Below are 13,129 nucleotides of genomic sequence, written 5' to 3'. Positions count from 1 at the left end.
AAACTTCTGCTACCCAAATGAAAAGCATAGAAGCAAGCGTGCACATAAAGCCTCTCGTCAAAGACCTGAACGGCCGAGTGAGCAGGGCCGGTTTTATTCCCCACCATTTGCCCAGCCCCAGGATCCCAAACGGGCCAAACGGGCTCGGTCCCCAAGCAGCCCCGTCCCTCGTCCTCGCTCCTCTCTTTCCCCTCAAGCCTTCTGCCAAAAGCACTGAAAGCCCAGGCCGGGCCCCATTTCCCCCGGGTGTGCGGCCTGTCAGGAGGGGTGTGGGGTAGGACGGCTGGCTGTCCCCATGCTCCTGTCCGCCCCCCCCGAGCTCTGGGTCCCCGAGCCTCCTCAGGGGTTTCTCCCCAACCCCCGCCCCGCCATGGCAGGCTGCTGTGGCGCTGACCGAGCCCGCACCAAACGCCCTGGGCAGTCCGGGAAGGTGCGGAGGGGGAGAGGCGAGAAGACGCGGGGCGACCCGCCTCAGCGCCTGATGGCGGCGGCCTGAGAGGGCGGTCGCCGCAGGGAGGGGCGGGGGGGCGGTGGGGATGGCGGCGCGGCGGGCTCCCGCGCTCCGCCAATCACAGGCGCCGCTCCTGGGCCGGGCTGCAGCCAGTGGCTGCGGCGGGCGCGGGGCCGGCGCGGCCCCCCCCGGCGGGCCGGGAGGCTGAGGCGACCTTGCAGGGCTGGAGCGCCGAGCCCGCCGCGCCATGGGGACGGTGCCGTCGGCGCTGAAGCACTGCCTCAGCTACCAGCACCTCCTCAAGGAGCAGCTGTGGATCGGGGAACCGGCCGCGCCGCCGCCGCCTGCGGCTCCGTACCCCGGGCAGGTATCGCCGGGCGGGGGTGAGGGGGATGATGGGGATGGTGCCGGCCCTGTCAGGCGCGGCCGCCGCCAGGGGGAGGCCGGGGCCCGCCGGGCGCGGAGGGGCGCCGCCGCCGGCCCCCTCAGCGCCGCCCCCCCGCCCGTCCCCTGCGTCCCTGCCGCCCCCAGCCTGCTGCCTGCGCCCGGCCCTCGCCCCCCAACTCCCGGCCCGGTCCGGTCCAGTCCGCCGGTTCTCTCGCACGGAGGGGCGGGAGCCTCTCATCCTCCCTCCCCCCCCCCCCCCCCCCCGCCGCTGGGCCTTTCTTGGTCAGTATGTCAGAACACGGCTGGTTTTAAGCCATCTGGCCGGTTAGTGCACACCCGGCTGGGCCACCTCTAGCGGCGCTGCGGGCGGGGATGAGGCGGCGTGAAAGAAACGCACTCATCTCTTCCCGCCCTCACCTGTTACAGTCCACCGTGTGAAATGCCACAACATTGTAGGGTGACATGTATTTTGGCGAGGCCGCACCATCACCCTTGCTCCCCGGAGTTTGTATTTCTCAAACTGGAGCGTGGTGGGCCCGTCTGCTGTCAGCTGGAAAGTCCCTACAGCTGTAAGGGTGCGAAGGCTGAGCCGTCAACTCCTCTGGAGCAGGTCTACCCTCCTTTTGGCCTGGGCTGCTCTGAGTACTGGTAGCTGTACCCTCCTTTTGGCCTGGGCTGCTCTGAGTACTGGTAGCTGTACCCTCCTTTTGGCCTGGGCTGCTCTGAGTACTAGTAGCTGTACCCTCCTTTTGGCCTGGGGTGCTCTTGAGTGCTGGTAGCTGTACCCTCCTTTTGGCCTGGGCTGCTCTGAGTACTGGTAGCTGTACCCTCCTTTCGGCCTGGGCTGCTCTGAGTACTGGTAGCTGTACCCTCCTTTTGGCCTGGGCTGCTCTTGAGTGCTGGTAGCTGTACCCTCCTTTTGGCCTGGGCTGCTCTGAGTACTGGTAGCTGTACCCTCCTTTTGGCCTGGGGTCCTCTTGATTGCTGGTAGCTGTACCCTCCTTTTGGCCTGGGGTGCTCTTGAGTGCTGGTAGCTGTACCCTCCTTTTGGCCTGGGCTGCTCTGAGTACTGGTAGCTGTACCCTCCTTTTGGCCTGGGCTGCTCTGAGTACTGGTAGCTGTACCCTCCTTTTGGCCTGGGCTGCTCTTGAGTGCTGGTGGGATTGTCACGGAGGGATGAGTGAATGTGGTTGCTCACCCTCCGGCCTGTCAGCCACGAACAGGTGGGGAGAGTGGCTGGAGATAGTGGGGACCAGAAGAGGAGGTTTAGATGAGGAGGCATGTGGGCAGGCAGCCAAGTGAAGACCATAGGCCATGACTGTCCTAATCATGGCTGGGGAAGGAAAGAAATGAAGGAAAGGGAAAGCTACCAGTGGCTTTTAGGGAGAGGCTGCATAACTCTGGAAGGACCTTGGAGGAAGATGTCAATATGAAGTGCTCAAAGAAGGAAATAATTCTGAGCATGACGTTGCCTTTACACTATAACAACATGCTTATTGTTGGGGCATATTGTGTCTGAACTGTCATTCATTCGGCATCTAACTCCAGTAATCAGTTGGTGCTTCCAACATTAAAAACCATGAGCCAAGCCTAGAACAAAATTGGTTTAAAAATCATGTCTTAAAAAAAATGCACTTCTTGTTCATTACATCTTTCTTCTATTTTTCTACCCCTTTTAGATATACGGGAGGTACACCTTCCATTTTTCTCCACCATCTGGAAGTGAACTTTAATTATTAGGTAGCATGTAACTTCAGAGGTGGGGAGATCATGAAAAATACAATATTCTGAGTGCCATGAAAGCTGGCAGCATTGTAATTTTGCTTCAGATGATCTGAGCTTGATAGCTCAAAAGCTACATGTTTGCAATACCCAAAGCAATACTGTGGTGAGCACGGAGCTTTGTATAGGTAAGCGCCATACAGCTTCTAGCTATCGTAATTCCCTGAGAATAGTGTCTATCCTGCATTGAATTTTGGGGAAAAAAAATCAAATTCCTTCAGTTGTTTCTGTAATAGTTGAAAAATGTTTTCTTGCTGTAAAAAGAAATAAGAATGAAAGGACTGCTATGTGTTAGGCATGAAACAAAGCACTATAATCCTCTTCATGTGCCCTTGCTACATTTTGGTGCATCATTTTCTTTCAAAAGATGTGAATGTTTTTTAAAAATTCCTTCAAAATACCTTGATATGTCACTTGATTGCTTCAGTCTCTACCCCCTGTCAAAGCATCTGAAAGGTTCAAGGGCTTTTGCAACAGAGAGGGTTTGAAGTCAAAGACAAGCAGTAATATCTTCCCAGAAAATCATAGATCAAAAAAAAAAAAAAGGTTTCTTTATTGTAATCGATGCCTGTAACTTTTGCTTCATTTTTGCAGTGCTCTTTAATTTTCATCACTTTTTTTCTTCCTCCAAGGATACAGAAAGATGGCTTCCTCAGTAAACAGCAAACATGAGAATTTGCTGCTTATCCTCCCTGTGCACATTGATGAGGTTGTAAGCTGCACAGTCTACTGAGCCCATTGACATTAATTACATCTGGAGTTGGTCACTGTTAATGTTTTAATATTTGCTTCTGCATTACCTTGCTGTGATTTTTATTAGATGTTTTTAATGATTTTCTTTACACAAATCTGTTCAAATTTCCATTTTTCTCACGTGGGTGCTTAAACAACCCATAAAGGTTTTCCTTATGCTTGAATGCATTCTGTACGAATCCTGTTCAAGAAAAAATGTGTTCCTCTTTATGTGATCTAGAAACTATACTAGCTTAAGTGATTGTTGTAAAAAGTGTTTTTTTTTGTTTTGCCCAATGTATGCAAGACAGTTATGGGGGAACCACTGTAACCACGTTTATGTAGGTACACTAAGAAATAAAAAAGGGGAAGTGGCTTAAGGTGCAAGAACAGTTTTCCAGAAATAATTTAATGCTTTCATGGCTGATGAAAATAAGGAGTTGATTTTCTTGTTGAAATCTTTTCAGAAGTTTTTCAGGATTTTTCTTTAAACACAAACTAATATGTAGGTGTTACTAGAGTGTTGCTACCAGAGCTCTTCTAAAACTAAAATCATTCAATTTTGTCTCAAAAATCCCAAATATATAAAAATTTGCTTATATACTGTGCTGACTAATTTGTAAAGGTCCAGGTTTAACCACTTGGAGCCATATTGGAGGCCAAATAATAGGTCCTAGAGTGAGTAGTGGGATGTCTTAGTCTTTGTTTTCCCTTCATTTTCCTGTTTCATTTAGCCAACAATTTTGTAGTATTTTTACAACTGTATTTGACTTTAAAACATAGGATTGCTTGGGGAGCAAAGTTACTGAAAAGGAGAGGTGAAACACAAAAGGTAATTGGGCTAATGGCTAGACAGAAAGTAAATAGAATTTTCTACTACCTATTAGGATTTACTAATATCTATTTCACTCTTATTTAGGCTAGTCTGTATTACGTTAAAAAATTATCAAACACCTGACTAGTCAATGGGACACCACATTCCTGTTGCAGTATCTTCATCTTATTCCGTTTTCTTAGTGCTTAATCTTGTTTGCTTCAGAAATACTGTCTTATGTTTCATACAAGGGGATCCTAGTTCTGCTTCATTCTCTTAGCATTACCCCAGTGTATACCGTTTTTATTAATAGGTCTGATTAATTTAATATTAATGGTCTGAATAATTTTACTAAGAGAAGCTATAGCTACATGAGAACTTGTTAAAGACATGGATTTATATCAGAACTGTGAAATGTGCTAGAATCTACCTAGAAAGGAGATAGCAGTACATGGTGCAGTATTAGGGAGATTTCTACAGGATTGCTACTGATAGTGACTCATAGCACTTGACTGAAATTTGTAATGTATTTTGTGTTCTGTTTTGTAAAAAGCTCAGGCTGAGCAGCAGGGTGGAAGGCTGGCTGTTCATCCACTGCTGATGGTTGTCCTCTATCTTAGCAGGAACCTTCTGGCTAGAAGGAGAGATGGCCTGAGAGCAACTGACATTGGTCTCATCCTACAGACTTAATGTTATGTTTTCATGTAGGTTAAAATGGAATTTTAATGCATTAGGAATATGCTAAGGACACAGCAGGGAAGAGACGGATGGCTAAAGAAGTGGTGTAAAAGACTGGGATGAAATTCAAGGATACAGAATGATTAGGTACTTTGAGACTAATAACCCAAACTAGAAACTGTGGCATTATCAGTTAGAAGCAATTGAAGAAGGGAAGAACCTTGGAATACTCACAGACCATAGGAGGACTATGAGCTGCCAATACAGTACAGCTGTTAAAAAAAATCAAATTAAGTCCTTGGATATATCAGATCAAGTATTTCGAGTCAAACAGAGAAGTGTAGTGCCATTGCAAAAGACTGTATCTGAGGCCTATTCAATTTTGGTTAGTCATGTTCAAGAAATTGAATTCTAGCTGGAACAAGTTAGTCTTGCACCACTGTAATGGTCAGGAAAATGGAGATGAAATGTAAAATGACTTTGGTTCATTTGATATCTAGTGTTAAGACCTGGAGGATGGGCAGGGAGGGAGGGAAGAAGAGCAAAAAGCTGCTTAAAATAAAGGAATATGTTGCCAAACGCAAACAAATGCTTATAATCTGTCTATATATTAGATACAGAGTAGAAATTTAAAAGCTAAGTAGCAAGTGGTGACATTCTTTAATAGCTTTCTAATCAAAATAACGAGCGTGCATAACCTACATGATTTAGGTTTAGAAAAAGGATTATATGATGTGGTTCCCATAGTAGTGAAAATGGTTGGACTCTTAAGAGATTTTAAAGTTTGTATAATAAGGAATAGAGGACTAGATATTTAATGATGTAAAGTAGACACAATTCCAAATCCAGTTTTTAATTACATTGCATGTGTCATGGTTTAACCCCAGCCAGCAACTAAGCACCATGCAGCTGCTCACTCATTCCCCCCCCCTCCCCCGTGGGACTGGGGAGAGAATTGGGAAAAGAAGTAAAACTCATGGGTTGAGATAAGAATGGTTTAATAGAACAGAAAAGAAGAAACTGATAATGATAACACTAATAAAATGACAATAGTAATAATAAAAGAATTGGAATGTACAAACAACACGCAGTGCAATTGCTCACCACCCGCCAGTTGACACCCAGTTAGTCCCCGAGTGGCGATTCCCTGTGCCCCCACTCCCCCCAGTTCCTATACTAGATGTGACATCACATGGTATGGAATACCCCTTTGGCCAGTTAGGGTCAGGTGCCCTGGCTGTGTCCTGTGCCAACTTCTTGTGCCCCTCCAGCTTTCTCGCTGGCTGGGCATGAGAAACTGAAAAATCCTTGACTTTAGACTAAACACTACTTAGCAACAACTGAAAACATCAGTGTTATCAACATTCTTCTCATACTGAACTCAAAACATAGCACTGTACCAGCTACTACGAAGACAATTAACTCTATCCCAGCTGAAACCAGGACAGCAAGGCTTACAATACTTTAGAAAAGATAGAATTAGTTAAGGTCAGAGTGTCAACTTCAGTGTGAATATTCATCTTCTGCCACTTTAAATCAGTGCATCCTACTCTACAACAGGGTTGTGGCTAAAAACAGCTAAGTAATAAGCATCTTTCTCTTAGACCCATGTGTTTTAATGTACCACTAGCTAGGTGTACTAAGAGGTATAGTATATTAGGAGTATATTCGGAGTTATATGGTTTGGTGAGGGCTACCTACATCTACCACAAGCAAAGCAAAAATAAGTCAAAAATAAAACTCTAGTCTCTTGCTCTGCTGGACGTGGCTGATTCTAGGAGGTGTGTATCTATCTAAATAATGCTAATGTGTGCTACGTTACCTTGCAGGATTTCTGTCACAGATTTAGGCTGTCATATGGGATGCACTACCCAGAATTATTAACAGTTGTTCAGGTTATTATCATTGGAAAGCACAGTGTACATTATTGTCAGGTTTATAATTGAAGAGGAACAAAAATTCTACGTGCTAAATACGTATAATAATGAACAAAAGCTTGGGTCCTCTAATTTAGGCAGCTAACTTCTGTTTCAGTGCCTAGGTTGCAGAGATTTATATGCTACATGCCTAAACCTCCAGATCTAAAACACACAGCCCAAGATTCCCTCATCTCCTCACTGCATGACACTCTTGGATCAAGAAATGCACACAAGTGTCTTACTTTTGCAGTTGTAATTTGCTAATTTAGATTGTGCAATATACTATCGTGTTTTAAACATATGCTAGAAACCTCTCAAATTTATTTTTAAAGTAACTCAAGAATAACAACGAAAAACCACAGTCCATATGACAATTATGTGTATTTGTCTTAACCACTTCTTGTATTTGATGGTTGATTCTTGATTCAAATTACAGCACAAAAAATGAGGCATATGGTGGCATTATGCTACCTGGGAGGAGAAGGCATGTCTGTGTTATTTGAATCTTTTAGCTACACCTCAGAGCAACTAATTTGAGATATACTATATTTCATGTTCTTTTTATCTCCTTGTAATTATGTATTCCAGGAACAAATTCATATTTGCAGGCTCTCCTTAAATAACTATTTTAGCTATTTTCATTTTTTATTTAATTTATTTAGTTTAAGAAGTACTATAAAAATTTGCTGTCAACAATATTGCAAATGTATTAATTTATTACGACAGTTACAATATGCAAGAAATACATCATAATTTACATTCAGTTTTTTTATCTTCTGAAAATTGCTTATAAAGTATATTTTTAATAGAGGAAAAAGAAGCTAGTTGTCCTGAACTTTATATTGCAGAATCCTTGTTTCTTGACTTTTTAAAAGGATGATGTTATTTAAAGATACTTAATGAAATCAGTATAGAGAAAGTATATTAATAACATGGGGCAAAGATCTTGTATGCTTTTTTTTTTCCCCCCTCTCTCCTTTACCCTCCATTCTTACTTCATCCTGTGTTTTCATCATGAACTTCCAAGGTATTTTGTCCTTCATGTAGTTTAAGACTAAAGAACTGATCACGAAAGGCCTTTGAAATTCCTGACTTCCAGCCCTTCATATTCCTCTACATGTAGAGACCTTGTCAATACAGAACTCAGCAGATGGATCTTTTTCACAATGAATACATCAAAAGAATGGGACTTTTTTTGTTTTGTTGCAGATTCCCAAGCAGCATTTATTCTCTTAATGTTCATAAGATGTAAAGCATACAATGTTATTCAAAAAAGAAAATAAATAGAAGAATAAAGTAGAAAGGATTCCTGTAACTATAATTTAGAATCAAATTATAAACTATTAAGTTCGTATCAGCATGCTGTATCTTTTCTTGATGGCTTTGGAGATGATCAAGACATTTGATACATCCTGACACTGAAGGTAATAAATAGAACACAAAAACACACTCCCACTGAATTTAACCAGAGTAGAGAGAGTTCAATGCTGAGCTCTTTCCAAAATTTTCTTTGAAGTCGAGAGGAGTTTCCCCTTTAGAAGATCCAGTCAGTAAACTCATGCCAATTTTTTCAGCCAGGTATTATTTGTGCTGCAGAATAACAGCTCAAGAACATTGGTGGATAAAATGTTGAAGAGAGAAAGTCCGAAAAGGCTAAGTGGTTGCTTTGCTAAAGGTGCCAAACAGGATGTTAGAAGTTAAGAGGCTAATAATAAAGTGTAAGTTTGACCTAAATGGAGCCATGACTTTTAGTTCTTTTGTGCCATTGGATTGTAAATAGTGGAAAGATAACAGGAGCTTTTTATTTGATACAGATTTGTGCTATATTGGGATTATTATGTGGGTTTAGAACTTTATAATACAGCTGGAAATGTTGTAAAGGATTTTACAGATCTTGCTCTGCAAATTTGGGAATTAAAAAAACGCACAGGAAATTTTTACTCAGACCCAACATCTGTTTTTTGGTGAGATGCTGTTTTTGACTCGTCCCACCTCCACCTCCTTCAAAGCCTACATATGGGCACAGTGATGTTCATTTCCTCTCTTGCCAGCTCAAGGAAAAAGATTAATTTCAGACACCCCATGTGTCAAATCATCATTTTAAAATTCATACATCTTGAGATCATTCTTCTTAATTCATTTTCTCATTGCCTTGGCTGAGAGTAAAGATAAATGACTTGCCTAAGATCAACTAGATCCAAATTTAATTCCTGCTGAAATAAATGGGAATATTATCTTTGTCTCAGGTTTTAATAAGGATTTTATTTACAATTTGTGGATCTTCTAGCTTCTAGTTTGGGTAAGGAAATCTCACAAGTGCCTTATAAGACTGCTATAAGACTTACCAGTTGGTCAGACATAGAAGTTTTCATAAAGCAAAATATTTACTTCTCCTAATTAATCAAATTTTGTATCTTTGAACTGTCTGACAAAGTGACTAATAAATAGCAGTAGTCGTCATCTCTGTAGTGGCTTGGATCACGAGTTAGTTTTTTTCACTATAGACTTGGCTTAAAGGTGGAATGCTGGCTACCTAGAATGAAGTTACACTTATTTTCTCAGTTTTAATGATAACACCTTTTTTTGGTATTTCAGAGGAAAAAGGTATCTCCAATTCTTGCAGCATCTGGGTTGGAAGATTCACTTGTTTATGAAAGCGTGTGTTTAAATTTCAGTTTCTATGTGAAAATCACACAACGAGAAACTGGTACAGTGTAGGTACAGTCAAGAGATAAAGCTGAAATGAGTTCTTGTCACTCTCTGCTCTTTCACAATGTAAATATTTGAGGTGTTTAACCAAGGTGATGATTCTCTGAAATGTTAGGAGTTGAAGGTTATTGAGATCCTTTGATGTGTCAAATGTGGAAGGAGTTAGTTTAAAGAAGCTGTGGGGGACTTCAGAGAAGTAGTTATTTAGTACTTCAGGCTGTGTTGAATTCTCTTCTATTGTTTAGCTCTCATTCATTTAACAAAGGTGAAATATTTTCTTTAGCATTCTTCTTTTCCCCCAAATGTATATTTAAAAAGATAAATGAAGTATGAAAGATAAGTATTAAAGATGTCTTAAAGATGGTGTGTGGTATTGTGGACTTGCTGGGGAATGTGTACCACCTTGCAGTGTGTGCCAATGCACGTCATAGTGCATATGTGGACCTTGACATACAGTGTAATGAAGTACTGTGCAGTCAGTAAGGCTTATCAATTAACTGAACCTCAGAAAATACTGGAACAGAAAAATATTAATTTTAAGAATGGAAATAAAAAGCTATCAGGCACAAATTTATAGGAGAAGGTTCTCTCTGGCTATCTAATCCATCCATCTTCTGTCACATAGAAAAACTCATCAGGATGTTCAAACTCTGAGAAAATTTGCTTTATTGGCTGATCTGGAATTTCTGAGATATGAGCATGTAATACGAGGCCTGTAGCTCCATGATCAAAATCAGGCTTTCATACTGTGCTAAATACCAGTAAAGCTAATTCAGCATTTTTGCTTTTCAGCGAAAGGGAAGTATTTTATTACTGCTGTATTAATATACACTTACATAGTCCTTTTGGGGCAGAAATGTCAAAATGGTGCACACGCTTCAAAACTAAGTACTGCAGCGAAGATGAAAGTTTTTCTACTTTGTAATATGTTGATAGTGACATAAGTTGTAATGAATAATAAAGAATTTATTAAATATGAGATTATGAATCATATACAGACTTTATTTTTCTGACTATCTGGTCTTTTAATCAGTCGCTCACTCCAAAGGAATCAGAAAACTGATAAATTCATGATTTACATTTCAGGAAAATACTTTGAGGGATACTTTTAAGGGTTGCTTTTCAATCTTATGTTGGAAGTAATCAGCTCATGACTTTTCAGACTTTTACTGGGTTAGACATAATAATTGATGGTGAAGATTTCAATCATAGTTTGGGAGAAAATTCTAAGAGATTGCAAGAGATGAAAAAGATGCTGCAGGTGATAAGAAGGAAATTATACTTACTGTCAGAATGTTGTTGTAGCTGATATTATTTTTAGATAATTCCCTTGTTAAATGGAGATTTATTTTACGGTTTGGTGTAGGTGAAAGAAAGTTAATCCAATTGTTATATTACATTTGAATTTGTTATTTGGATTAAATATACTTATGAGGGTGATTCTCAACAGTTCTTGCAACAAAACCCCAGATTTATTACACGCAAAAAACGCTAAAAGGTGCATTAGTAAAGAACTGTGCTGGGTAGACATTTCTTCTTTGTTTGGCTGTTTTTTTGTCCACAGATGTTAGCTGTTTAGTATGGGAATAAAGGTGTTAGTTTATGAGTTTCTTGGAAAAAAAAGTTTAAAGTCTTTGAATGCATGAGATGTGTGGACTGAAGCGCCAGAGGACATTGGTGGAATGTTAGGTGAAACCCATAGGGAAATAATTCAACAGCAGCATCTGGAAAGGAACTGTATGTGGCTTTAGGGTTTACTTTTAATGCAAGTAGTTAAGATGAGATTAAATATAGCTGTTAGTATGTGAAAAATGGGGGAGTAAGGTAAGTGATGAAGGCATATCATGTGGAATACTGGGATTAGGAAGAAGATTTAACAGAATCCACAGCTGATCATGGCTGAATTTTTAAAAGCCTGGAAACATAATTTGAATTGAACTGTATGTTGGCTTCATATAAAGCAAAACAGCTTACATGAAGAATTTATTGGGGAAAGAGAAGAGAGAGGATAGGCAAGTTCCTTGGCCCTGCGATGTCTCACTATTGCCTGAATGGTATGAAGAAGACAGAAAGTTAAAATGCTAAGCCAGCTGGCTGTTGGCTATACAGAGAGGAATCAACTGGTGATTGAGAATTTTCTGTTGTTTCCTTGCCGTTTTTTGATATTTAGGACTTGATTCAATTGCCTGAGCACAGTTGTCTTGTGCCATGTGAGATGCCCTAAGGTAGCTGAGATGGCTTATAGGGCTGGCAGATACCAAACAGGATCTATGGGAGACCTGTGCCCTCTGGTGCGATAGCTGGAAGTCAAGTGGGATGTGTCTCAAATGCAATGGGTTCCTGTAATTAGCCTTCTGACTTGTGCCCTTAGTACTCGGCTGAGTTGTTTCATATGCTTTTGGCCATTGCTGACAGTGCTGAGAAGTGGCTTGATTCAGCCGGCCATGCTTCATTGCTGATGCCATTTAAGATGCCCTATAATATCATACTTTACCTGCAGCTGCCAAAAATGGCACAGGTCCTGTGCCCTACATGGTGTGTTTAGGGAACCTTAAGACATTATATGTGAATATATAAATTGACTGTACTGGGATACCTAGCACACCTGTAGACATAAATGTGTAGATAGCTAAGTTCAGGTGTTTTAAAGTCCAATTGAATCCTGCCATTAACAACATTTCAGGAAATTTTGAGCTTAGTAAGTGGTATGGCTGGATTGCCATTTAGTCCCTAAGTGTTACTATCTGTCATCAGAGCTTAGAACAATCCTTTGGTCAAGACTATGTGTCACAGTAAAATGAAAGTACAGCTAATGGTAATACTATTAGATATTTTTTACTTATTCTGTGCTTAGTTAACACTGACCCAGTGGTCTTATTACCAGTTTTACAACAAAGCACATTTCTTTCTCATCAGTGGTACAACTTATTATCCAGAATATGGAGGCTGGAAAAAATCTTTCTAAATTCGTGATGTCTGGAAGTGGAAGCAATAAAAAATTAGGAAATCTCATGATTCATTTTGCCGTGACAACCCTTAATCTTCTCAAATAGTCTGAAGTGTTATGATCCCATTTTGGTTTTGTCTTTGTCAAAGTTTCTCCAGTACCAGTCCATTTTCTTCTGCTTGTTCCACTCCACTGTTTTCAGGTTTGTATGATTAGAACATGTTAAAATCTTATTACGTGGCTATTTAATGTCATAAATTGGAAATTTAACCAGTTCAGCAGAAGCTTTGACATGTCATTTTGAGTACTTTTTAATAAGCTCATAAAAACTGATAAATTTTTTTAATGTTTATTTTAAAAATAAGGCATTATACCTGTCTTTTTTCTAAATTTCATATAAGGAAAATTTTCAGTGGCTTTAATTATTATCAGTTAAATGGGCAGAAAATGGTATTCTTTAAATATGCTCACATTTGACTGATTCCATAGTGAAAATGGAACATTTTTATAACATCAAGAATGGTGTAACATTCAAGATATCATAATTTCTGTCCTACTATTGGGAAGTTATTATGGTAACACTTTGCAGATGTTGTTTTTCTAATGAGCTTTATAAATTTTAAATTCTCGTGAATGATGAGTTGCCAACAGTAGCTAAATAAATAACCATTAAACTACTGTCATTTTTATCAGTGTCTTTTGGGAAGAGA

At 40.7% G+C, this 13,129-nt stretch overlaps 1 protein-coding gene across 3 annotated transcripts in view; it reads left to right on the top strand.

The window, feature by feature from the left end:
* Positions 1-641: 641 nt before the first annotated feature.
* The window catches only part of HMGCLL1 (3-hydroxy-3-methylglutaryl-CoA lyase like 1), an 87,850-nt gene continuing 75,362 nt past the window's right edge, over positions 642-13,129 (top strand). The window contains exon 1 of one of the 3 annotated variants that reach the window (XM_069805982.1): positions 642-805. Coding sequence is in view for 2 of the 3 variants with exons in the window: in XM_069805980.1 (XP_069662081.1) it covers positions 699-819 (121 nt within the window). In the remaining variant the exon portion in view is untranslated. Of the gene's footprint in view, positions 820-13,129 lie in introns of all 3 variants that reach the window. The other 2 variants (XM_069805979.1, XM_069805980.1) reach the window with 2 other exon arrangements.

Source organism: Haliaeetus albicilla, chromosome 18, assembly GCF_947461875.1.
Source record: "Haliaeetus albicilla chromosome 18, bHalAlb1.1, whole genome shotgun sequence".
NCBI classification, from domain to species: domain Eukaryota; kingdom Metazoa; phylum Chordata; class Aves; order Accipitriformes; family Accipitridae; genus Haliaeetus; species Haliaeetus albicilla.
This window is presented reverse-complemented; position numbering and strand designations above follow the sequence as displayed.